Raw genomic sequence first — 25,926 nt, 5'->3', positions numbered from 1 at the left:
TGCATCATGTCGACAATGGCAAGCACCGCCTGCTCGCTGTCGACAAGAAGGTTGCCCTGTCCATCTCTGCTGGTATCTACAGCCGGTGTCCTTAGCACGGCGCCAGGGGTGCCAGGCCGTCCGTCCGTCGTCGACCTCCAGCCTGGTGGGATGTGGTGCAGGCCAGCCTCCCCTGCCACCAGCCAACCACCCAAGGGGTCAGAGGAGACAGCCAGGACGCGCTGGGGCCAGTGGTTGACGGCTGGCGAGGAGGATTCACATTCCATGCCAATCAGGGTCAGAGCTCCCTGCTGAGGCGCCCACAGGCCCAGGGCTGCGAGAAGCTTGCAGGATGGACCCCTCCGGCCAGCGACAGGCACGCTGTCTGCTGGTACAGATAGAGTGACGACTGGGGTGGCGCTCAGTGTGCCTCGCTTGCTTGGAGCCCGGAGGACCGACAGACATCCCGTGCTGGAGAGAACAAACAGCTCCAACGGCCCATCCTGTCCTGTGCCAGGGTCGGTGGCCAGGTCCACGAATTTCCCAGCTGAGGGAAGGACCTGCGTTATGGCAAGGGATTCATGATCTCCAAATTTGGCAATACGGAGGAGAGGTCGGCCCCCTTGCATACTCAGCAAGCAAAGAGCATCGGCTCAGCCTGTGGCCCTTCAGTCCAGGAAAGTGAAAAGGCATACCAGCCTGGCCAGCCCACCTCAAGGGATGCTATCCTCCACAGTCGATCAGAACCTGTGCTGGGGTCCAGCAGCCAGCCTTGCAGAGCTGAGTCCTGTGCAAGGAGCAGGAGGATGCGATCCCCTGCTGGTTCCATGTGCAGGGAGACCACAGCCCCATCCTCCTCCAAGTCTTCTGGTGTGTCAGAGACTCCTGAGGGACTTTGCCCTACAGGACTCTGCCCCAGGGCCCTGCCAGGCGTCACAAGTGCTGACAGCCTCTGCAGCATGGACGGGGAAGCTGTGCCTGGTCCTGGAGAGGGGTCTCTGGCTTGGTGCAGGGGACTCCACACCGGTGCGAGGCCTGAATGGTGTGCGCGAGAGGATCATGCAGATGTGACCTTCAAAGAGAGGATCTGCGGGACAGTCGAAATACACACCAGAGTGCATCCACGTTGCATTAAATCCCTAGACAACCAAGGGGCACTTTGCACTACCTGGGAAGGATCGGAGGAGGTGGACCTGACCCTCGTCCGTGCCAATGGCGGCGATGACTCCACCAGCCGCTGTCCTGCTGGCTGCCGCTGCAGTCACTCTCCCCTCCAACTGGCTACAGTAGGGATCCTGGTCATTGCTCAGGGACTCGTACAGTAAGGCCTCCCCATTTCCAGTCACGAGCAGGAGGCAGAGCCCCGTGGGCAGGGGTACCACTTTGACGTGCGCATGACGAGGATCCACTTGGATCGGCAGGCGCCGAGTCAACACCGAAGAGGAGTCTCTCGGATCCCAAAGCGACACATGTGTCCTGGCGAGGATCCAGCACCATCCTGCAGAGAAACCAACACCAGCACCCGGTGCCAGCTGCCTAGCGAAGGGTGCAGGGTACGGCATCGCATCCCCCATCGGATCCTCACTGCCAACTCAATAAGCAAGAGTGAGGGTGCGCATCGGCATGGACGTGATGGTCGCGGGCTCGGCACGATATTTCTCAAAGGCAAGCCAGTCGAACGACCAAGCGGGATCATGCTAGGCGTGCCGAGCTGCTCTGGGCTTGGTCATTTCAATTCCACAAGACCCTTCAGGAAGTGGCGCCCCCCCCGATTCCGCAGGATGCCTTGCATACAATACAAAGTTACATGCAACCGTTGCCGGGGTGCAGTACTCTTCGAGGGCATCCGATTTGCGCAGCGTCTCTGCCGGACAACTTGCGTCACGAAAGGCCGGACGGGAGGTGCTTGTCGGCTTACCTCCAGGCAAAGAGCTGTCGACCATAGATTCTCCTCAAGCCCCTCTTCCTCCGATGTATTTCTTGAAATCGTCGGCATCCAGAACCTTCTTCATCAGATCATGGTACTTGATGCGACCTTTGCACTCTGGATCATACTGCGCACTTGATGTGGAACAGGGAAATGTTCAGTAGGTGGTCGAGTCCTGCATGCATCGATGTTGGCCTGAGCTGCACATCTCTGCAGCAGAAAAGCCCACCAAAGGAGACTTCTACATACCTTGGCAAAAAGGGCTAGCAGGGAGTCATTGTCCAGCTGAATACCAAACGCCTCCATGGTAACCCTGGTGAGGGGGTCAGAATGAACAAATGTGGCAAATGTCCATCTTTGTCCCACAAGACTGCATGGCCACCTTCGTCGCATCGCCTCGTGCCCTCCTGATCAATCTCCCATTCCTGTTCAACACATACGCACAACACCTGAACTCCTCAATGTGCGCAAAACCAGTCTTGTGCATGTCGTATCGTTTGAAGAGCTGCATGAATGGAAAATAAAGCAGCGCATCATCGACAAACAACAGTAAAACAAGGCATACCAAGCGAATGCCACTTCTGCGTCCCATGCTTTGCCATGTTCTCACCTTTCGTAGCTTAAAGGCGGTGCCGCCATGGGATCCCAACTTTCCGCTTAGTCTCTCCCGAAGATGCTCATGGATCCTCTCGAGCTGCTGACTGCAGAGATCATTGGTGCAAACTCGGGGTCACCGAGCTGTATACCGTGGGAGTGCAGCGCAGCTGCAACACTTCGTCTGCCCTATCAGGCGTACCCGCTGATCCGGCCCTGCGCAGCACTGTACATTGCCTTGAGACTCGCGTCCTCTGCGTCCAGGTTCTTAATTCTGAGGGGTGAACGGATGTTCTCGCTTCCAGGGAGTGGAGGTGCATAAGCAGCAGCATACTGTGTGCAATAGTTGGACTGTCTGCAAAGAGAGGAACATGGATCGAAGCGACGATTGGCAGCCGTTTGCCCCATTCCGACACCTGGGTTGTCAAGTCGGGGTGGCAGGCGCACAGTCACCTGGCACTTCAAAGGTGCTGGCTCACCTCTTGTCTCCCAGTATGATGGTGCTTGCCGGCGGTCTGACACTCTCTTGATGACCTGGCAAGGAGAGCAGACTTCGGAGTGACTTGAGACTACCATTTGGTCACCAGCCCACCCACTCCAATCCCGTCTACCTGTTGTCTGCAAGAAGGGCCATAAATTTGGTTCCACAACAGGTTTCGTGGCAACACCGAGCGTGAGGGGCAGGGGAGCAGGTGGTCCGGCGCGAGGCTGTAGCTGCACTCTGACAGGGGTGCAGCCGATGGCATCCCGTGCGCCCGGATGGTAGCCTGTCTGTTACGGGGTTATGTTTTGGGCTGTCTGGTCGGTGTCGAGTGTTCAGAGGCTTCCCTTCTCCAGGGTCCACCCTCGACATGTCCAGCACATCTGCGCCCCGTCTTGTCCGAGGAGAGACATCACAACAACTCCAGCAACATAACAACTCACATAACCAGGCACGTGTAGCTTTTGGAGATCCATCCCGGCCGTACTTTATCTCCACCGAGCAACCAGGTACGCGAACCCGTCCGGCGAGTGTTCGGATTTTGTATGTCCGGCCGAGTGTGTAGGGATAATAGAAACTCGCAAAGAATCCTCGAGAGTCTCATCTATAACCAGGGAAATTGCTTTCAATGTTACAAACCAATCACGATTCCTGGACAATAATCTCACTGCCGCTGTTAGCCTTTCCCTGGGTCGCTCGAAGGTGAACAGCGCCCCTCGCAGGGCACTCTGGGGTGGCGAGGGGACCCCATCGGCATTGACCGACCCCATGCTGTGCGAGTGCACAGCCAACCGGTGAGATCTTTACATTTCCTCAAAACCTGTGAACGCAGATATTGGGAGTTTTGGTTGTCAGGCTTTTTGTTGAGCAGGCAGGTGATTTTCTTCAGGGAAACATCGCAGCACGAGCAGCACCTCGATCCGTTGGGTGCAGGCACCACTGAGTGACACTGCAATGACGGGCCAGAACACTCATTCAGTCACTCGGGATCGATTCTCAAGAGAAAATATCTGCAGATAGTTAAAAGGCAAATCTCTCGAGCTTACAAATTTGTTGTGCTCGAGTACACTGATCCAAAAACATTGGGAACTCTCAAATTATGATTTGCAAGGCGTTGTCAGTGAGTGAAGTGGCTACAGTAGTTGTGTAATTACCACGTCCTTTTGTGACGGGATATAGCACATCCTGGGAAGGTCGAAGTGGTGAGTCGCACCATCAATAAAGCCTGGCATCCGAAAGTGACCGCTGTCTTTTCCCTCAATGTCATGCAAGCTCGATCGTAGTTTCTGTAAGAACAATAATTGCGGCGCACGCTCACCGAATATGGAGGCTATGGTATTCTCAAATATGTAGGAGGTTTTCGCAGCACAACGCCCACTGATGCATCAAGTTGGCAGCATCATCCTCGCATATAGCATCCCACGAAGTTGCTGGGTGCATCACTGGTGTCACCCCGGCTTGACCAATAGAACTAAGCGGTGTGGACAGTCCACGCCTATTGGCTCTGTCTGGCCATCGGGTTAAGCGCAGCAGACATCTTGCAGTTGTGAGAATGCCCAGCCACAAGAGTCAAATAATCTCTTACATCATGGGGCATCGCACACAGCCAAGAAATTGCCATGCAGGTAGTTTGAGACACTGGCTGGTAAAGTTACCGTGCTTATAAATGTGGCTTATGGCATTCAAGCGAAACTTTTGCAGTCACATCTGATTGTGACAAGCTACTTTCATGGCACACGATCCATCATTATACTCATTTCCAGGATGATTCTTCCTCATTTTTATACAATGGCGCCTTCGGTTGTATCAGCGCGAATTCCGACTCCCTGTGATCTCAAGAGCATGATTCACAAGCAGACTAGCGACACAGGCATGTATGAAGAGCCTAAGGTTCCCCACTTTGGGTAGAGATCAGAAAATTGATATTTTCGAACAGGCTGAGTGGTGAGAAAGTAATTTAAGGAGCAGGATAATGTAGGACTGGCTCAGAACGCATATTAATAATGCTCTTTCGGATAACCTCGATGGGGAAGGAGCTCGTACATTGCCATGGCACACCTGCGTCGGTTATTCCCGCTGTGTGTTTCCACAAATCGAGGATTCTTCTAGATTTGGCGATTCCTTTTATATTTTTGAGGACTCCGCCGGCTATGTCCTTAAGCTGGTATGCACGTCGGTGAACATCAGCAGCAAAGACACATATGCTCGAGAATGCTGAAACACGCTGAGGCCTATTGGCTTCATGACGTTTCAAGAGGAATTTGGAAATAGTTTCTGGAAACTTACGCATATGATAGCAGCAGTCCCATGTCCGCCGTTTTCTGGGATTTCATACTCTGGTCCACTCGGATTACGATCGGATGTGGATTTCCCTAGCTGCTCAGAAGGAGGCGCACGATGAGGCTGCCAGTAACATAGTCCACATCAAAGATGCTGGTACATGTCCGCACAGTGTAGAAACGTACTGTGAGCGGAATGAGAACCTTCCGTCGAGGCGTATTTGCTGTTTATTGGGTTTATATAGCTCATCGAGGGTCTAGTTCAGAATGAACTCAAGTTTGCGGCTGCCTGAGTGTCCTGTACTGTAGGATACTGTTCATCTGTTCAAGCTACTCTACACACGTCTTGGGTTCAACTACTGGCACCTACCGAGGTCCTAGCTGGGTTCCCAATCCTTCGGAGAATCCTTATCTTTGGATTGCAAGAAGCAGTCAGAATCGAGGTGGCCAGATTACACGTGTACCCCATACCAGAGCACCACAGGATCAGTAATGAGGCCATCTACGTCGTCAACCAAGGACCCGTGGATTTGATCAAACGAACGTCGTCGGTGTCCAGTAGGAGGGGCCCAAGTCTGAGGCAGCGGTGGGTCAGTGCGCGATGTATAAATGAAGGGTTGCGCAGCAGTTAAGCTGATCCTGATTGTCTAGGAGACCGAATCGTCAAGTAGACAAACTAAAGCCACCTTAAGACTCTGAGAGCCCTCGCAGATGCCTTCGAAGAAATCTATGCTTTGCTGTGTAATGTCTAAGAACAAAATCTGCAGTCTCTCGACCTCGTAACAGTGCAGTTTGATGTTATATGGCAACCTCGTGAATTCCATCAACATTAACGAAGCCGTATGCAAGCAGATAGCAATCGACAATTCATCATCATCGTATCATATGGGGTGATAGATGGCTTCAGAGGTTGAAAGATGCCCTTCCACACCTTGCCAATGGCACCAGCAAAAGGAGTGCATGCTGACAAGGTTCTTGCGTCTTCATCGGAGGAGAAGGGCATCGAGTGTATTGGATCTCAGGCCACGCACATACCGACGTAACTCGAATGATTAAACTCAGAATGTTGCCGCATGAAGCCCATGCAGATGTCAATCGAGAATCTTCCTTTATAAGTCACCTGCACACCTTGATCTTCACTTCATCTTCACAAGTCGAGCCTCGACCACGTCAATAGCTATGGGCATGCCAAGGCATACTCACGTAAGCGGCCCAGAGACTACTTTGGACGTACATCTTGCTTTTAGAGTAGTTACATTCTCATACCTGTGTCAAGGTTTCTACTCCATCACCCCTGCTGATTCATGAGTTTTTTTCGTGTTGATAGAGGAATAACACGATGGGAGGGCTTGCAATACTCCATCAAGGATAATCGAGGACAGGGTGATGAAACGGCTCTTGCATGTGACTTGTTGCGCATTCTACTCCGAGGTCCTGCAAGGTTGAATGGTCCTCCGTCTTCCACTACCTGCCCGAGGTGTATAATATTTGCTATTTCTTATAGACTTTGTAGCCTGCGGAACTTGTTGAAGGGATCAGCACGGACTACTTGCGGCTGGCCGAGCCTCAGGCGTTGGCACCAGTGTCGCCTATACAAGAAAATCTGACCAGTTTCATGTAATACAGACAAGCCTAAACTGACGGAAAGTTCATTAGCGATGGCAAAGCATAGCTTGCCCCTCGGCACATATACACCTAGATTTGCACCTGTTACAGCAGCAAAACTCCAGTAATATTCGTGTAGAGTTCCCCTTGTCACCTGCCAGTATCTGAGCTCCTGCACAAACGACGTCCTTCTAATTCTTGATAGAGATGGGAAATTGTTACGGTTGACTGATATCACGTCCTCTTACATACCACACTGCAGGGATAGTTAATCCCACGGGAGAATGAGATAAGCTAATGCAATGCCCTTGGGATGCTAAAGAACATTAGAAGTGATAGATATGAAAAAAGCGTCGCCACGATCTTTGGAATGATTCTTTTCATCGGTAAACGTCCGTACAGTGCAACATCATTATCAGCAAGAGCCTATGTTAATTAGAGGAGTCTATGTCGCGGGAAGATCACGACCTTCTAGAATCATTGATAGGATCTTGTTCCATCGACGCCAAGAATGCCCAACGATGTAAAAATGATAGCAAATGTTTTGATGCTCTGTGCGATACAACTGCCTGAAATGAAAGTTTGCGTGCGTGCATGCTTCCGGCTATTCCGGACTTCTCAACATTACTACAGAAGCAATAGGTGATTAATACCGCTAGAATCGGCGGCCTGGCAATTGTGCACTACTGGTTGGGACTGAGGTGACAAAGGGCAACAGATTTGTCATGCGAGCAGAGGCCAGCGCTTAAAGCCTCTTACAAGGCAGGTACACATGCCTCTCAGGCATTCCACAACTTCTGTGATTCCAATCCTACCTGCGTTTACAAGGAGAAGACTACCTTTTTGCGACAAAATGCAATGCGAGTGGCGATTACGCCGAGTGGTAGTGGACCCTGCAATATCCAACTGACTGTCAGCGGCTCTCAACATTGTAAGATGTTTAGCCGCTTGATATAAACTGGTGCGCTTCCTATGCACTTTTTCGTTGCTCTACGTCGTTACCGCCGCCCCATATCCATGTGCTTCTAAAATTTGAATACTGCTCAACCATTCCCATGACTGCACGATCTAAGGACGTACCCATAAAGGCAGTGTCTCTTTCAGTAGCTATATGTAACCAGAAATTGTAAACACTTGCTCGAGTACTGCTAACGGATACATGGATGGTGTGCACCTTCGGATAATCATCGTTCACAGATGGGCCGCCCAGAGTTTGATCGTCATTCCTCAGAGAACTCAATCTTGCACTCCTTTTGGTGCTTTTATGGAGCCGGTGCGAGCATACCGTAACATTGGGTGAGGGCATTGATAAATTGCATCTCAATGTTAAAAATGCCCCCCCCTTACCACATCACAGGGCATTGAAATGGTTCACTACCCTTAATATTCGCAGATACAGGGAGAAAACACAGGACAGAGAACATTGCTATATGATCTACGTCGTGGATTGCAATATCGGCATTGGGAATTTTGTATTAGGATTTTTTTAGTTTGCAGCGGTGGATTTAGGGCAACGTGCAAGTGGGCTGCTCTAACGCGTGGACGCCGTGCTCCATTTATTCAGTCTTTTCTCCCTGTCTCTTTCAGTCGCAAAAGGATTCCCTCTTTTCTCAGCGCATATCAAAATAGCGATACGCTATCAGCACAAGCAGGAGTAAGTTGAGAAAGACTTGCAGAGTATACATAATTTTCAATGTTGCAGAGTATCTAGTCAATGATTTTCTGATGTCCTCATTCGCTGTCAGGCACTCCCTCCGGTCATTTTTCTCAACTTCCTCAGAGCTGTACAGAATGAAAGTATATTTACACGAGTTTAATGAGGGGACTACTCGGAGCATGCCAGCATGCTACCTTGCGCAGGGGATATTGCGCTCCTAATTTCGCACGCTCGCGGCTGCTTATGAATGTAAGCTGAGGTCCATCAGTCGGCCCCAGAACTTCCAGGGGCCGGTGAAGCAGGCAAGGCAAGTTATGGCAGCTTTGATACCGGCTCAAGGGGCGAGTGGCGTCTTAGGGAGCAAGACCAATTGCCTACGCCAATCCATATGCGAGGTGGGTCCTGTGCTTTCTTTCCTCTGATCAGCCTTTATTATCGCTTTTGGAAGCATACCCTCGGCTCCCTCAGGTGCTCCATACCTGCTGTGCTACAGATTGCAAGTTTTGTAGTAGCTCCCCTTTGCAGGCGCGTATTCGAGTCAGATTCAAGGTATCCTTCCTAATTTCCTATTAGACTGCTTCAGTTCTCAGGTTATGCGGTACAATGAGTCAAGGGCACACACCAGATCTACATGTTGACACAAGCAAGGTCCACAGGATCGCACGTAAATGTCATACCCCTCGGCATGAGTGCCATTAGATTTCCGATCAGAATACCTAGACTGGGACCACATTCGCCCTCATCGTCGTCGAGACGATTCAAGGTGTACAGAGAAAGATCTGCGGGCCTTCAATTCGTGCGACACAGAACTCCTTCAAAGTCTTGTCCGGGTAAGTATCTGATGTAGACGCCGAAATGGTGACACACTGGTAGAATGGGTAAGTATAGACATCTGCGAAAACCACTCTTGGGCACCTCTGATAAGCCCTCCCCACAATATTAAACTCTGCATACCGGCTAAAAAGGGGACCAAGCCAATCTGACTCGGTCACTATAATCACACATGCATGACCTCGAAGAACCCTTGGGTCTGTTGTTGTGCAGACTTATGTGCAGCGAGCCTGATCTGAGCAAGCCTCGCAACATTCGCAGACGTCCTGTTTGGTTGATTCCGCGCAGAGTATGATTGCCCTGACAGCAGAGTTGGAAAGATCTCGCAATGGTCATAGATTGCGAGGACACCTTCATTTTGTGAAATTGGTTATGGTCCTCCATCGCTCGCTAACCAGACCTTGAATGAGGCCAAATATCTCGGTAATGTACTCGGGGAGCGGTCATTTCCTGATTACCGTCTGTGACAAAAATGCTCTACGACTACTGGAGCTTAAAGTTGAGCACTCTGGCTGACATACCATGAGAAGGTTCATCTGCCAAAGTACCAACTCCAGAACTTTTCTTGTTGGTACGAGTGGCCGCATCGTAAGGATGAGAGAGAACTGAAGCCACTGATCTCCCCATGGATGGTCGCTGTTCGTCCATACGTTGGCAAAGGTCGGTAGTGTAATACGCACAAGCAGTGGGTATGGAGAAGTTAGAGCGGCAACGATGATGCTGACTTTTGTGCGGGATTAGCTACTTCAGGTGGTATTGCTGAAGGATGGGTGTGAGATCCAGCCTCGGCACCTGGGACCTCGCAGCATGTATGGTGATGGTCCAAGCATGTAGAGCATGAGTGCTGTATATGAATCGATGCAAGCCGTCACCACCGTTGCCTCAGGTGTCATGCTCCGTATTCTCCACATGGGCATCAGGGGGCGGCAGGGATGCTTCTGAAATCGTTTCTTTGCTCAGAGATTCGTGATCTGTATCAGACAGTGAATTGACGGTGCTATTAAGACAATCCAATGCCCTACAGTGAAGGCTGAAGAGTGAGGTACGCGCGACTGGGTCGATATATCAATAGTCCACCTTACCTGCAGGACCTGCACTTGATGACTGTTCGAGTGCTGCGCCTGTAAATCCGAGCAACTGGATTTTGTAATGCTCCAGGTAACTGGTATTGGAGCGAATGCCTCAAATTAGGAAGTCTCGTAATGCCCTGGGCTCAGGAACCATCTATCCTCTCAGCGCCCTCCCCTAACCCCAACTCACTGTGCTCCATACCGAACAGATTTCCAGCCATCATCGGCCTTCCTGGTGGGCACGACGAGCCTCTTGATGAAGATCGAAAAGCCCGATGGGGACTGTTGGGAACGAAGGGACGGAGGCTGGTGGGCTTTTGTATGCCATTTTAAGTATCACCACCACCGTCGGCCTGGTGTGAAGGTGTGAAGGCGGCATCCCTCACCTCAAAGACGAAGGTACTGCCCCCAACTGTAGCATGGATTCGCCCATCGCTTTCTAGACTGGCGAGTTGCCGCAGGTCCTTGTAATCCTGAGAATAGCAAGACCAGGGTGTCCTCAGATAGTGTCCCACACAAGAGACATGCAACACCATGGACATGTTGCCTAGCTGCACCCAACACACTCTCCCGCACAAGTGAGAGGACGTCCTTGCCGGGTTCCAGCACCCCCTTGTCTATCAGATACTTGAGCGTGATCGCTCCTCGACGAGCTCGGGCCCTCGTGGTTGGCCTATGGTGCAGTGTGGCATGAGTTGGCTCCTGCTGCTCGGCGGCAGGCACGCCTCCATGCCGCTTACGCTGCTTGAGACCTTGCGATGTATTCTCATCGTCTGTCTCTGTAGCCTCACTGGAAGTGGATGCTCGTTCTCCTACTGAAGACACCATTCACGCGTAAGCGATGAGGCTCTGCAGCAGCGACTGTCACCAATACACGGGTAGACCTGCTGCTGCGCCTTCCGTGTCGCGAATCGACGGGTGAATCTCTTGAGCAATTATACTGTCTATTCACCTGTGGAATCTGCTGCCGATCAGCAGTGCCGGCAGATGCCTTTTGTAAAGTGCCCGTTTGCAACAGATTGCCGGACGGTCGCACGAGCGTTTGATACCCGGCCTCCACCCGAGATCCTTAGTCTCCGCAACAAGTGGCACAATGGGGAAGGCCAGCCGTGCGCAGTGTTGTGATCTTCCTCGGATTCATGCTTTGCCCTGGTGTGAGAGGGGTCCCTTTGGAGGTCGCACTGGATCGTCCAGCCCAACGGCCCCACACACCAAGATCAGCCACTCAACCATTCAATCTCCCCTTTCTAAAATAGGATGCCTGACACACTTACATCAAGCTCCATCTACTTCATGTAAACTACCTCAGATGCCAGCCTTCTCAACAAGAACAAACAAGGGCAGTCCATCCAACTTACTCCGGCCCTCCAGCTCCGGCAGCTCGATGACGCATGCAGCTTCGACTGGAATTGCACCCACCTTCCTCACCAGCTCGGCCCCAGCAACTGGACAAGGGCCATGGGGACAGCTGAGCCTTTGACATTTGTCAACTACTATTAACGTTTTTACTGCACCATCACAAGCCACGCTTGCAACTCCCACACTCTTCCCACGCAAGACAACCTCACCAAGGGTTCCACCGGTGGCGATGAGGTCATCCACCAGGAGTACACGCTGGCCCTCCTTGACAGCACCAATGTGCATCTCGATCTTGTCGACAGAGTACTCGGTTTTGTACTCCACAGACACGGTGGCACCTGGAGAAGAAGGGATTGGTTTGCGATTGATAGCATCACAACACATGAGAGCTGCGCAATTGCAGTGCATGCATGCAGGGCGTGATTGCGCGTGCCTGGGAGCTTGCCGGGTTTCCGCAGAGGGACAAAGGGGACCTTCAGAGCCAAGGCCAGCGGGGCTCCAAAGATCAGACCTCGGGCCTCAAATCCTGCAGTGATGTACTCTCAGATTCTTTGTGCAGTATTGTATTGCGATACACTATGTTGAGGCACACTTCTAATGAGCTGTGGGGAACCATGCAGTACACAGCAGCAGAAGGGCCACATGGCGATGCAGCATGCAAGGGTGGCATGCGACGCTGCCCTGACTGCCGGTGCCTACCTGCGACAACATCGATATGCTGATCTCTGTAATGTTCCACAAGCAGGTCTGTGGTCGCTTGGAAGGCTTCGGGATTCAAGAGGATGGTAGTCACATCCTGGAATTGAATGCCAGCCTTAGGGAAGTCGGGTACGACCCTAATTGATTTGCTGATGAGATCGAGGCGCGGATCGACAGCTGCCATCGCTCTTGCTCCTCTTATATTTATTTGGAGGAGGTGGCTGTGTTGCAGCAAGAGTGGTGGGGTTGGACCGTCTGCGCGGAGGAAGTGCTCCAAACTGGAGGGTGGCTCTTTGTCACCACAGCTAGGGGCGTCAGACAACAATTATTGGCAATGGTTCGATGTCTGAATTCCAACTGATCTCCTCCAACCAAGCTATACTTACTGGCCTTCCCATCGGTCCGTGACGCTGCCACCTCGCGCCCAAGTTCGAGCCTTCCCGCGCACCACTCTCGGCTGAAGCACCAGCGTCCGACAGCCGTTTTGACTCTCATGGAGACTTGAACAGGTTTAAAGGACAGAAATCGAGCATATTTCGCACCAAGGGAGCTCTGACTCTGCGCCTTGTTTGTTCTGTGTCCGGCATCCACAGCACCTGCTCACCGTGGAACATCTGCCGGGAAGTTTGCTGATCATCTCGCATCTGACATTGTTGAGAGCATCAAGCTGCCCATGGCAGCCGATGGTGCTGGCGCAGGTGCAGCACTGGTCGTGGAGGAATTCCCTATTGAGAAGAGGTCGCTCAAAGCGCTCGCCCTGCTATCCCTGAAGCGGACGTATGACCTATTCCATAGTTCACACTGGGAAAGCATCCCCCTCGATGAAGCTTCGCAGAAAGTAAAAATTTCCTGCAAGGTCAGTGTGAAAGAGGGGATGGATGCATGCATTGGTGGCCCAGCATTGCTCGTGGCAGGCCACTCTGTGAGGGATGGCAGAGTTCCTGTCACCTCTGTACCTTAACATGCAGAACAAATGCCAGTCCCGTGCGATTGTATATTCCTCCTGCAGATATCCGATGAGTATGCGAGCTTGAGCAAGTACAAAGCCCGAGCTGTCCCAGGGGAACCCAAGGCGACAGGCTCGGCACCCAAGACCATCAACTCCACGCTGATCGATTCGGTGCAGGCTCAAGAGTGAGTTGCCACGGGTTTTCCCAGCTGATGTCAGTGCTCCAAATTCTACCAGAGTTTGCGATGGTCAAGTAGGTGGAGGCCTACACACACGTTCTCCTCATGTTTCTCCCGCGCTACAGGAAAGGGGCTGCATCAGGCAGTCGAGACAAGCAGCTGGTGGTCCACGGTTCCACGGCAAGCATCACTCCTGCTGCCCAGGCGGCACTCAGCACCACTATCATGGTACCCACTGCGACAGGAGGCCAGGTAAGGGTAAGCACCCAGAGGTGCAGCATGGCAAATGCTTCCTGCACATGAAACTGCAATCTTGAGTGTCCTGTCGCATTGCTGTGCTGGATCGTATCAGTCAGATGTGTTTGAAGCTTCTATCACCGATAATGTCTCAGCAATGCAAAGAGACGCCCACTCATCCACAGAAGGAGTATGTTCCCAGCTCTGTCATTGCCCGGCGAATCCCCAACAAGTGGCCACGGCCAGAATGGCATGCTCCCTGGAAAATGTACCGTGTCATCTCGGGGCACCTTGGGTGAGCTCGGTGGGCAATCAAGGCTGTGGTTTGTATGGATCTCGATGTCTGGCTCTGAGTAAGATAGGCTGATGAGACCCGGCTCGAGAGTAATTGCCTTACTGCTGAACGTGCAGCTGGGTGCGCTCTGTCGCGTTTGAGCCAGGAAATGAATGGTTCTGCACGGGCTCTGGCGACCGAACCATCAAAATCTGGGACACAGCCTCTGGACACTTGCGGCTCACTCTTACTGGCCATATAGAGCAGGTAGGTCCTCCTCTGCCTGCGTGGTGGTGAAGATGAAATTCCCATCAGCCAGGATGATTATGCCTGGGGGAGTTTGTTGTGCTTCTCATCAGTGTCCGGTGCGCCCATATGGCACGGTCAAGACATGTTGATGGCCCTCTTTTGTCATTGCCCAATGACAGGTGACTGGCTTGGCTGTATCTGAGCGCCACCCCTACATGTTCTCCTGTGCTCTTGACAAGCAAGTCAAATGCTGGGACCTGGAGCAGAACAAGGTATGGGGGCTCGCAGGGCTGGGTGACAGTAAGGCCGTTGAATGAATGACACTGAGGTTGGATGCACCCAGAGGGTGTAGAGTGGGGCCGCAGGGGTGGGGAGTGGCCTTGCACAACCATTCCTCACAGGGCGCCTTATCCTCGAATTTAAGATCTCATCTTCCATTGCCTCATGTCCTGGTATTTAGGTCATTCGGAATTACCATGGGCATCTTTCAGGCGTCTATAGCTTGGCCCAACATCCCACGTTAGATATACTGATGACGGGCGGCCGCGATGCAGGTATCGTTGAGGGCAGGATTGGGGATTGAGGACCTTGCTGTTACTTCGATTGCACCATGGATCTCGACTGCATTGACGTGCATCCAAATTCTTGGCCGTTTTGCTCCTTGCCCACAGTTTGCCGGGTGTGGGACATTCGGAGCAAGGTCCAGATCCACTGCCTGTCGGGCCACGAAGACACTGTTTCTGCCATCCTCGGCCAGCCCACGGACCCCCAGGTGAGTGGGAAGGGGGTCCTTGGCCTGCCAGACATATTCTCACGTGGGAGATTGTCATACCCAGGAAACCCTGCATGCCCCCTCATGGGCTGCATCTTCACTCCTATCTCAGGTCATCACCGCTTCCCACGATAAGACCATCCGGTTGTGGGATCTGCGAACCGGCAAGACGCTATCGACCCTGACCTACCATAAAAAGGTTCGCAGCGCTAAGCTGGGCTTTACATTCTGAGGAGGGATCACTTCTGTGCTTCTTCCTTGCAGTGATGCATGGTTAGGCACAACCTATGGCATCGACCTTCTTCGTGAAATGTGCACTTGCCAAATTTTACAGGCCGTGCGTGGTCTGACTGCCCACCCAACCGAGCACACATTTGCATCGGGTGGGGCCGACAACATCAAGAAGTTCAAGCTGCCACGGGGAGAGTTCCTGCACAACACCCTCCAACAGCAGCGGGTGAGGTGTTGCACCTGCAGTGGGAGAAGTTTGGTGGTTGTGAGACACAAGGTCCCACCCAGCATTGCCATGTCTTCCGTCACCTCTGTATGACAACCCCACCACCCGACGCCCTGCACACGTGCAGGCAATCATCAATTGCCTGGCGGTGAACGAGGACGGGGTGCTTGTGTCTGGTGCAGACAACGGCTCAATTTGGTTCTGGGACTGGAAGTCTGGCAACGCCTTTCAGCAGCAGGAGACAGTGGCCCAACCGGGATCCTTGGAGAGTGAACAAGGTGGGTGGGCAGTGTTGGGGTTGGGAGCTAATGGACATTCTCTTAGATCTGATTGCGGGTGTGCATGTGATCGGACAGTTCGTTCCTAGGTGAGGTGTTGCCTGCTACCCTAACGTAAGCTCCAACGATTGCATCTGTCCCGCACATTTCCCCCTTGCAGGCATTTATGCCATGGCATTTGACAAGACTGGTTCTCGCCTGGTGACATGCGAGGCTGACAAGACCGTGAAGATGTGGAAGGAGGATTTCACGGCCACTCCAGAGTCGCATCCCGTAAACTTTAAGCCTCCCAAGGACATCCGACGATTCTAGTGTGTCTGTGCCCCCTCAGCTGCTCTGTACCATCATGACAGCTTCCACAAAGGGATGGAGGGCACGGTTGCAGATGGCAATTTGGCCATGACGCAGTCATTCCCAGGACATATGTCAGCAGTACGACAAGAGGTAGCATGAAAGCCGGAGCAAAAGAGAGCCTCAGGCCTTGATGCGCACTACATCGGGAACCGGGGAGGCTTGATAGATGGGCAGAGCCACTGAGTCTGCTGTCTTCATGTACAGCGCCTGTGTCGAGGATTGAGGATTGTGCAGAGCGCATGCTGAGTGGGAACGCTCCAGGGGACCTGGCATTCTTCCTATAACAAAACAGAAGCGCAGGAGCAAACAACCTCTTACCCCCCCCCCCCCCCCCCCCCACCGGTACGAAAGCAACTTTCCCCTGCCAGCGCTCCCACCCACCTTGACGCCATTCCACTGCTTGGGAATGTGGGGCAGGGCATCTTTGAGGGCAGCAATGACGTTCTCCACGACCTGCAAGGAGTGAGGGTGGTCGGAATCGGTGGTTGCCCGAGACCAAACAGCACAGGGTGTGGGAGGAACGCACAAAAGATAGTATCCGCAGATCAAGCAGACCGCAAACCTTGCCAGTCCTACTCTGTACCTCATCTTGGGTGTGGGAGGACCGAGAAACCCGGATTGAGAGGCTGGGGCCACCTGCATATGTTCCAATGCACAGATGAAGCCTGAATTCCACATCCACAAGACTCCAGATGGTTTGAAACCGACAGTCGCCCATCAATCCATCCATTGCCCTCACGCAAGCCCAAGCACAGTATCCTACACACATCCCACCGCACCCGTCCAGAAAAAGTATGTGGCCTTCACAGCTTTGCTAATGTGTCCAGACCAGTCCTTTCCCACCAACTTGACTGGCACGGGCTGCTTCTTCTTCTTGAAAAAGGATTTGCCTGCAGCAACAGTACGAGGAAGGTCAGCTCATGCCTGGCAGAGCAAATGCCAATGCCTGGCGTCGAGCGCGCAGGGCATCCAGCCACTCACCTATGAGCTTTGGTAGAGATCCTAGCACTCGCTCATCAGCCAGAAACAGGTCGTAAGAATTGCAGAGTTTCCGTTTCGCCTCATGGCTCTCGTACTTTGTCCTGGAGAGGTCAGGATGGTAGGTGCCCTTTGGTTGTTGTTTCCAGAGCAACCTCCCACCGCCAAATCCTTCACGTATGCCTGAAGTCCCGTACCTAAGTTTGGATAGGCCCACCACCTTTGTAACTCCGGCAATCTGCTCCTCCTTCACCTTCTTCTTGCTGGCCTTGTGGCCCTCACCTGGAGGAAATTCGCAGGTGTAAGCCATCAGAGACCATCTCCAGCATTCATTCGAATGCAAATATTGAAATCTGGCTACTTTAAGCTCCTATGTAAAGAGGAGCGCCCCCCAAAGTCCCCCTCTTGCCTTTGCTGTCCTTGACAAAGAGGCACACCTCTGCCCCCTCCAGGCAATAGATGGGGTGCGGAATGTTTAGCCGTACAGGCTTGTCCTTCCGTGGCGTCTGGGGGACCTTCTTCAGTGCAATATTCTGCGAAGTGGAATAGAGAGCACTTTGACCCTGTGCGCCACCTCCAGCCCTCCGTCTCCAGGTGCGGCTTGCAAATTGTACGCATTGGTCCGCTGCCAATCCATCCTCACCAGGTAGATGAGCTCGTCGTCCAGGAGCAGGTTACTGCTCTCCTGTCCCTTCTTCTGCGCGTACGTTAAAAGAGCCTTGGCGGCCTTCTCAACCTGCTCTCGGTTGAGTCCGGGCACGCCTGCGCCCGACATCTCGTCGTGTGTGCCCAAGGAAGGGTGCCGGCGGATGACTTATATTTGCATGCGCTGTTATCTCTTGGTATGCCAAGACTCCAGCTCAAAATTTCATCTTCGTGACTCTTTGTGCACCTCGGCGACATAGTTGCCGGAGGTGTGGGGAAATGCTGCGCGTGCTGCGCCCTGTCTCGCCCCGTCTCGGCGCCCTACCAAGGGGCCCCCCTATCCAGCCGGCTGGCACTGAAGGTCCCTCAGAACCACATCATAGGTCGACATGCGCGTCTGGGGATGGAGCAGAGTCAGGCAATTGCCGGCAGTGGATCTCCTGAGGAGGAGGCTCGACGCTGACAAAGTCGTCATGAGCGCACAGGAGCGGTGTCAAAATGGTGACGACGTACGAACAGCTTTCTACTTCCCGTACAGACTGGATGATGCTCTTGTCATCTTGGCCGCAAGTGTATCGAACCTGTGTGGGTTGGTGGTGTTTGACTGAGGGGTCCGAGCGTGTGTGTGCGTGCCGAGAACCAGGCAGGGCGCCTGAGACCATGCCTCAAGCTGTGAGGCATGGGTCTCTGCTCCGAGCATCAACACAATCGCTCAAAAGTCCCACCTCTGTACTGCGCTGCTTTGGGGCAAGCTCGCAGTCCGAGCCATTGACGTACTGCTGTGCGAGGAACTTGGTGCCCTTACCATGCAATGTCAGCGTCTCCTGCAGGAGTGGCTTGCAACAATGTGGGAGCTTTCAGCAAGGATGAGCAAGGTCAGCTCTTGACATGCTCAACGCCACCTCCCATTACTATAGTCCAAGACCTACCACTGATGCCTCATCGTCCGGTTGATAGTAGCCCAGGTGATACGCCGTCAAGACCTTGCCGTCCTCAGCATGGTACTGCTGCACCTCCTTCTCATAGCACACCTCGTAGGTCCACCAGTCCTCCGTCAGTACCGTACACCAACCCACTGCAGCATCGAGTGGAGCCCATAAGCAGGTCAGTGCTTAGGGCACAAGCACCACCCTGAACATCCGAGTCGGTCATGAGGCGATACCATTGCCATCTCTGCAGCTTACCAAGGGGTGCAAGAAGTTCCGCCGCGGAGGCTTCGACTTGCGGTGGCGTTTTGGCATCAGCTTCCTGCGAGATGTCAAGGATAGGGTTGCCATACCATTGCAGGGAGTGAGCATTTCGGAGTGCAGCATGTATCCTCTGGAGACTTTGTGCAATGGCAGCATCTCACCGACGTATTGACTGGCAGAACTGGAGGGTAACAACATAGATATGAATTTCCCAGGTTGTCTTTCATCTGTTGACTTCGTTCATCTGCTTCACAAGCTTGTGTGCTTTCATCTGGGACAGGGAACGCATAATGATGGGTTGAAGAATAACGTATCCACGAGCAGAGACGCAAGATACCCGGCCCACCCCCTCGCTACCATCACCTCGCATTATCCTAATCTCACCGGGGACGTCAGCTGCGACAGAAACAATAAACCTGGCGTCGTCATGCAGATCGTAGTCAATAGAACAGTGACAGACCACAAGGAGGGAGAGGCTTGCGAGGACACACAGCTGCCGCGACAGCCTAACGAGATGCATGAAGGCTATCCAATATTTACACCGCCCTTTGGTTTATCGATTCAACCAGCCATCACCGACATCGGGCCGTCTCTGTTCTTGCAGAGTATGGGGCCACGGGCACGTGGGTGTTGAGGAGATGAAATTCATGCGCGCGCGACTCGCCGAATTTGCACCCACCACACAAGTTGCAAGTCGGCCTCATCCCAGCACCGAGGGACATTGAGACAGCGATTGTAAGCCGTGTTCCTGAGTGAAGCGAACATTTTTGCTATAGAAAGCCCTCGGGGGTCGCAACCGCCAGCGCTGGTCTCCATGCAGACTCAATTCTCTGGTCATGCAGGGATTGGCACGATGCCCCATGCCAGCACTTTGCACGGCTGCCCGCGCGTAACGAGGACAGGTGCGTGACTTCTTCATATGCCCTGAATGCCATTACCAGTATCGTGAAGGGCAGTACCCGGTCGCATGAGGAGGGACGTGATCGATTCATCGTTTTCGGCGGGACCTCTCACCGAGCTCAGCCCTCCACGCCCTTGCCCCAGGCCCGCTTTCCCGGTCATACCCTCGCCCAGTCTTGTGCGCTGCGTCCAGTGGCTCGACAGTCGGAAAAAACACCCTGCTGGTGGTGGGTGGCACCGGCACACTAGGCAGGCAGGTGGTCCGTCAGGCACTGGACGAGGGGTATGAGGTGCGGTGCACTGTCAGGCCACGCCAGACGCCCGCCGACTTCCTGCGAGACTGGGGCGCGACCACCGTCCAGGTAGGCTGAATGGATGGGCAGTCCTGGCACAATTTCTTAGATGGTGGGGGTGGAGTGTGGCGTGGGTACACGCCCTGCATGCACCATTGCCCATGGTGTTGCTCCCTACGGTAATGCTTTAATGCCCATGCCGCGCATGCAGGCGGATCTTACGGACCCTACCTCTCTCCCAGCTGCTCTGGTTGGGATCCATTCTGTGATTGACTGCGCAACTGCCCGCCCGGAGGAGTCGACCATGGCGATCGACTGGGAAAGCAAGGTTGCCCTCATCCAGTGCGCACAAGCCATGTCCATCCAAAGGTGGGAGTGTGCAGAGGGGTTGTTGTGCTCTTTGCACTTCAGAGAATGATTGCATGGACAGCTTGAGCCTCGAAGACACAGCAAGCGGCCTGTGTTCTTCTTGTCAGCACTGCGCCAGCTTTATCACTAGCAACATGGTATCCTTGGGATCTTTGCACTCCTTGCGCCACCCTCATCCATGTCGGGCTCGTCGCCGCACAGGTATGTCTTCTGCTCCATCGTCCACTGCGACCGCCACCCGGAAGTCCCCCTCATGAACATCAAGAACGCCACGGAGAAGTTTCTGCAGCAAAGCGGGGTGGACTACACCATCCTGCGCCTGTGTGGCTTCATGCAGGCGCTGGTCGCCAGCTACGCCATCCCGGTGCTGGAGGATCGCGCGGTGTGGGGGACCAAGGACGACACGCGCACAGCCTACATGGACACCCAGGACATTGCCCGCCTGGTCCTGGCATCTTTGAGGTCTGGAATGGTGTCGGGCTGGGTATTGATCTGAAGGATTCCCTGCTGTTTGGCAAGGGCATCGTCGACAGGGGCACTTCCCTTTGATGTTCCACTATTGGCAGCTGGCAATGTCTCATCCTCCCAGTATCACTCTCCAGAAGAATGTCCCCTTCTGTGAATCGTCATTCTTGCCGCCTTCTTCATCCCGCCTCAAATCATCGTCTCCCCCAAACCATCGCATGCAGGACGCCAGAGGCGGTGAACAAGACACTGGACATCGCGGGCCCGCAGGCGTACACCACCCAGGAGATCATCGGGATCTGCGAGCGACTGGCCGACACGGACGCCAAGACGCGCAACATCCCTGTCTGGCTGCTGAAGGGCACGCGGTCCATCCTGCGCTCGCTGCAGTGGGCAGGGGACGCGGCAGATCGCCTGGCCTTTGCAGAGGTCCTGGCCGGGAATGAGAACTTCTCGGCCCCCATGCACGATACCTATCGCCTGCTCGGGGTGGAGCCCGGGTCAGTGACCACCGTGGAGGCCTACCTCAAGGTAGGAAGGAATTTTGGAGAACGGTGTGTGGTTGAAAGGGTGAATTGGGTCGTGGTGCACATGGAGAGGTGCGATGTCTGGCTGTCTGAAGGCATGCGAGGAGTGGATCAGATCTCAGAAGTGACACTCTAGAGGCTGGGGAGGGATAGTGGTGACTCAGCACTCTCATGACACAATTTGTCCGTACAGGATTACTTTACGAGCATCTCAAAGAAGCTGAAGGAGGTGGGAGGCGGGAGCTCCCGACAAGACTTTTATGTTTGAGAGATGTGACCCCATTCCATGTGCCTCGGAGAAGATCTCCACCCCTTCTCATGGTGCTACAGCCTGGATCTTGAACTCATTAAACATTTCGACAAGAGGAGGGGTGCCAAGTCTGCTTACAGTTGGGGCGGTGGGGAGGGCATTTGTTGACACCACTCCTGTCAAGCTTGCTGACTCTGAGGCTGGTATGATGCTGGAACGTTATATCCAGGAATTGGGATGGTGCACTTGTTCTCGGGAACCGTCCAGCCTCCAGCTACAAATGAAGAGTAGAGGGAACTTCTTAAATCAAACTCACGATCAATGAACAATCAACGCAGTCTACACTGGTATACACAGAATATAGTTGGCCCATGGTCACCTCTGAGGCGGTGCCTGAAGAGCTCAGGATACTTTTTCTCTTCCTCGGTGCGGTCATCCTCGAGCCTGACTGGGACATCCGTAAGATAGAGCGGCTCCCGAAAGTTCTGGAGGAGTCAGGGGAGGACAGCGAGAAGTAGGAGTATTTGAAGGAAGGGCACATCTTCTGGCCCGGCATCAGGTCGATGCTGTACGGCCAAATAGGGAATCAACTCTCCCTCTACACGCAGGACAGTGGCAGTGGGCGGTCGCCAGGCACCATATCTGATTTAAATCTCTTACCTTGTTCAGCCAAGGCGTAGGTTGCAGGCGGCCCTCGCACATGGAGGGCAGGAACGTCGACCAGGCACCCTGGCCGAGGACAGCCTCGACATCATCGCGCACCCCCTGGCACAGCACGATCCGCTTGTATCCTTTCACCGTAGCCAGGTCCACACCTTCAATCTCCATCCCCGCGGCGATGCGCAGGAGCCACTCCCTCACGGCCTGGGATGCACAGCAGGGTTGATACATGGTCAGAGAGGTGGATAGATCTAGTTGATTGAAAAACTGTGAAGAAGACAGTTGACACTCTCTGGGAAATCCGCTCCAGGTCCTGCCCACCACTCCCTGCCCGCCACTCACCTTTGGGGACTCGGCCTCACAGATTCTCTCCTCCAGTGCACGTGACAGGTGAACCGCCGCTGCACCAGGAGTGAGCCCACGAGCGCCCTGTCCTAGCTCAAGTGTCAGCATCAGGTCCTCTGGAGCTAGCATCTCGACATGTGCAAACCTGGAGGGATTGTATCGACCGACCCTACTGGGAACACGGCGGAACTCCAGTCGCAGCGTTCTCCCACTGCAAGTTATGGCATGCCTCGCACCTTGCGTCCAGTCGCGTCCAGCAAAGCCCCCAGGTCCCCAGTCCTGCATGGCCACACATCGCCCCGTCTCACCAGTAGTTTGGGATGAATAGTGCATCGCCTGGGTGCAATACAGCCTTCACTGCCTTCAGCCGCGTGGCCAGGGGCCACTCGGCCACGTCGGGTTCCTCCAGATTCACCATGGAGTACTTGTCATAGCCATGGTGGACGGGGTAGGGATACAGGCCCTGAAAAGCCATGGATGGAGGGAAAAGGAACACCCTGGATCTCCCAGTCAGCTGCAGGGGACAGGGCCAAGGGAAGAAGGCGGTGAGATAGTTGAATGCTGGCATATGGAAAAGTGAGAGTGGACCAGAATCCCTCACAAGAAGACAGCAGGCCAAGTGTTCTTGCAGTTCTGTGCACAGACGGCGGGACTCTAGAGAAATGGACTCGCAGATGGCACACCGATTCCCGTACTGAAACGATCCTCACGATATCGCCATTCCTGTCTGTTACTCGCCTGGGTGAGTATCCTGTCACGTACAGCATAGCTTGCCGGCAGGAGGGTGCCCCGCACACCAGCCATGAGGCGCAACGAAGACAGCGGCCCAAACTCTTGCGCTGCAAGCCACGCCTCTAGCCAGTCCCAGTCTACCAAGGTTTGTAGACCACTTGGGAGGTTTCTTCGGAGACTGGTTCTCTCTGTGGAAGGCTTGATGCTTGCCAGTGGGTATAGCGCCTGCATGGCAGGATGAGGGCCATAGGGTTGGCTCACGGGCATCCCTCCCGCCAGGATATTGAGGTCGTTCATAGGTCTCTCAAGCAGCATCTAAGCCACTGCGCATGCTGCTGTTTCCATCATGCCAGCAGCAGCAGCGCCTTGGTCAGCCAGGCGCCACAATCATCCCAGTGGACGAGGCTCACCTCCAGGACCAAGAGCTTGCTCTTCCATTTCCGCGCGCACTGCACAAACTCTGCCGCTGTCAGCTTGATGGTGCTCGACTCAGGCTCCCTGATGTGGTAATGGCTGCCATATATGTTCTTCTCAGCATCACACACCAGAAGGCGCCCAGGGGAGGTCCCCAGGGAGTATACACTGAATGACGTTTCGCTCGTCACCCAGGAGGCCTGAGAAGGTGAGGTGTAGGGATGTGTGCGCAATGCCTGAACAAGCACGTCTTCAAGCAGGAGTACAAGAGATTTCAAATTCCCTTATCATCAGAATGCGAACCCAGCCCCACGAGGATCACGCACCAGGTCATCGAGATCTGGGAGAGCTCCCGAGAGGAGGGGTGACCCCTTGAGCAGCGCCGCTTGCTGCTCAGCGACCAGCCTGAAGGCTGCGTACCAGGCTTGCAGGGACTTGGGCTCTATATAGGTGCACCAGGTCTGCTCGATGGAGGGGGAGACTCGTGATGTCGGATCGCCGGCGACCTCACCATATTCGGCATCCCTGCAGGTTGACCAAGGGATGAGAGTGGGCTGCGGGCCAGATGCGCTGGCAAGATCTCGCCGTGCTCGAACATGCAATTGACACATGGCACGGTGCGCACTCGTGAGAGATGGCTGGCAGGCGCAAGTCAGCAGCCGGTTTCTGGTGCTGTCGGGGCCGAGTCCTTCCCGGACCCTTTGAACTGGGCACGCCTGCCGCACCCATCGTCTTGAGAGCACAGCTCAGAAAGGGCGGAGAGGGAGGATTAGCTTGGCGGATGGAGTGGCAGATAGCGCCGAGGACGACATCGAGGAGATGCAAATTCGTCGGATCTGTGCAATCGTCACGAGAGTCCGCGCGCTCATAATGAGCACAAACTCAACAACATGTGTCATCAGTCACAAGACCATACACCAAATAAATCTGTTCAAGGCATCACATAAACTGTTCAGAGCAGGTTTGGAGTAGACAGGTCGCTTTGTAGCTGGTACAAGCCCAGCGCCGGACCAACGAAGCGAAACACAACCCACAACACCCCGACGCCTATCACGGCAGCCCATGCCAGTTTGTTGCTCCAGAAGAGGAGACCTCGCTTCCCCATCCAAAGCTGGGACACCTTCATGGGAAGCGGCATGTCGTCCCAGCCCTTGGGGAAGAGATCACGCTCGCCCCATTCGGTGGAGGGTCCCATGTCCGCCTTTGCAGCCTACAGATTTGTACAGGGAGCAGCGCACTGAGCAATCCTATCATGATGCCTACAAGCTCTGCGGGCCCTGCAATTGATTCGTCGCCTCTCCAATGAGCCACAACAAGCATTGCCGTCGCCTTAACACTTCCAGGACCTCACCTGTGTGAGATTGGGCCGAACCGATGGTCTCTTCTCCACTGCGCCCTTCTGCTCCTTTCCCCCTCGTGCCATGGACTCCAAGGCCTCCAGTCGAGACTCGTTGTCGGCATCAACACTGCTTGCCCTTATGCTTGGGAAACGGTCTGTGGCGCAGAGTGGGACGGGGGCCAGACATTACTGATACGAAGCATGTCATTTCTCTCCATATCCGAGAGTGCCTGAAGCGAAACTGCACCTTGGCGTCTGTATGCGGCAGTCGCCCATGTCGATCGCTGCATGGATCCATGCACCGCTGGGCCCTTTGGAGAGCGGGCGAGTCGAGCCGCTGGCATGCAGCTCAGCAGCATTGGAGATGTAGCCATTCTGATGCACTCTACTTCTGATTCCTGCGTACACCGAGAGAACAGAATCCGGAACATGGCGTCTTCTTGCTTACTCGATGATCAGTGCGTGTCGAGCCCAAGCGCAGCATGAGTTATCTGAAAATTTCCCTCAACAAGGCTAGCCCGCTCACGCTTTACCTCGTTGGAATTGCACCTGCATACATCTGGCATACATCACGATCCAAGAAAAATTC

General features: G+C 53.9%; 7 protein-coding genes across 7 annotated transcripts; 2 read left to right on the top strand and 5 right to left on the bottom strand.

Annotated features, from left to right (window-relative positions):
* Positions 1-11,728: 11,728 nt before the first annotated feature.
* Positions 11,729-12,665, bottom strand: F751_4400 (Adenine phosphoribosyltransferase 1; the record flags this gene model as incomplete). Its single annotated transcript, XM_011398089.1, has 4 exons — positions 11,729-11,868; positions 11,992-12,120; positions 12,207-12,308; positions 12,482-12,665. 4 exons carry the CDS (start codon positions 12,663-12,665, stop codon positions 11,729-11,731), a joined length of 555 nt encoding a protein of 184 aa, XP_011396391.1.
* A 1,919-nt stretch (positions 12,666-14,584) lies between these two features.
* F751_4399 (Protein pleiotropic regulatory locus 1) lies at positions 14,585-16,188 on the top strand (the record flags this gene model as incomplete). The annotated part of the gene is made up of 6 exons (XM_011398088.1): positions 14,585-14,669; positions 15,041-15,141; positions 15,254-15,340; positions 15,476-15,598; positions 15,726-15,876; positions 16,037-16,188. The coding sequence occupies 6 exons, from the start codon at positions 14,585-14,587 to the stop codon at positions 16,186-16,188; spliced, it is 699 nt and encodes a 232-aa protein (XP_011396390.1).
* Positions 16,189-16,350: 162 nt separating this feature from the next.
* Positions 16,351-17,983, bottom strand: F751_4398 (Ribosomal L1 domain-containing protein 1; the record flags this gene model as incomplete). Its single annotated transcript, XM_011398087.1, has 7 exons — positions 16,351-16,437; positions 16,612-16,683; positions 17,005-17,120; positions 17,212-17,312; positions 17,406-17,485; positions 17,646-17,741; positions 17,852-17,983. 7 exons carry the CDS (start codon positions 17,981-17,983, stop codon positions 16,351-16,353), a joined length of 684 nt encoding a protein of 227 aa, XP_011396389.1.
* Positions 17,984-18,230: 247 nt separating this feature from the next.
* On the bottom strand, positions 18,231-19,241 carry F751_4397 (Protein OS-9; the record flags this gene model as incomplete). The annotated part of the gene is made up of 4 exons (XM_011398086.1): positions 18,231-18,434; positions 18,579-18,677; positions 18,783-18,928; positions 19,205-19,241. 4 exons carry the CDS (start codon positions 19,239-19,241, stop codon positions 18,231-18,233), a joined length of 486 nt encoding a protein of 161 aa, XP_011396388.1.
* Positions 19,242-20,540: 1,299 nt separating this feature from the next.
* On the top strand, positions 20,541-21,865 carry F751_4396 (Uncharacterized protein ycf39; the record flags this gene model as incomplete). Its single annotated transcript, XM_011398085.1, has 4 exons — positions 20,541-20,605; positions 20,807-21,067; positions 21,295-21,601; positions 21,791-21,865. The coding sequence occupies 4 exons, from the start codon at positions 20,541-20,543 to the stop codon at positions 21,863-21,865; spliced, it is 708 nt and encodes a 235-aa protein (XP_011396387.1).
* A 1,291-nt stretch (positions 21,866-23,156) lies between these two features.
* On the bottom strand, positions 23,157-24,138 carry F751_4395 (Hypoxia-inducible factor 1-alpha inhibitor; the record flags this gene model as incomplete). Its single annotated transcript, XM_011398084.1, has 2 exons — positions 23,157-23,315; positions 23,995-24,138. Coding segments are annotated over 2 exons (303 nt in total), but the record flags the coding sequence as incomplete, so codon positions are not given.
* An 812-nt stretch (positions 24,139-24,950) lies between these two features.
* Positions 24,951-25,136, bottom strand: F751_4394 (hypothetical protein; the record flags this gene model as incomplete). The annotated part of the gene is made up of 1 exon (XM_011398083.1): positions 24,951-25,136. The coding sequence occupies one exon, from the start codon at positions 25,134-25,136 to the stop codon at positions 24,951-24,953; it is 186 nt and encodes a 61-aa protein (XP_011396385.1).
* Between the last annotated feature and the right edge of the window lie 790 nt (positions 25,137-25,926).

This window comes from Auxenochlorella protothecoides (assembly GCF_000733215.1).
Source record: "Auxenochlorella protothecoides strain 0710 unplaced genomic scaffold scaffold52, whole genome shotgun sequence".
Classification (NCBI taxonomy): Eukaryota; Viridiplantae; Chlorophyta; class Trebouxiophyceae; order Chlorellales; family Chlorellaceae; genus Auxenochlorella; species Auxenochlorella protothecoides.
This window is presented reverse-complemented; position numbering and strand designations above follow the sequence as displayed.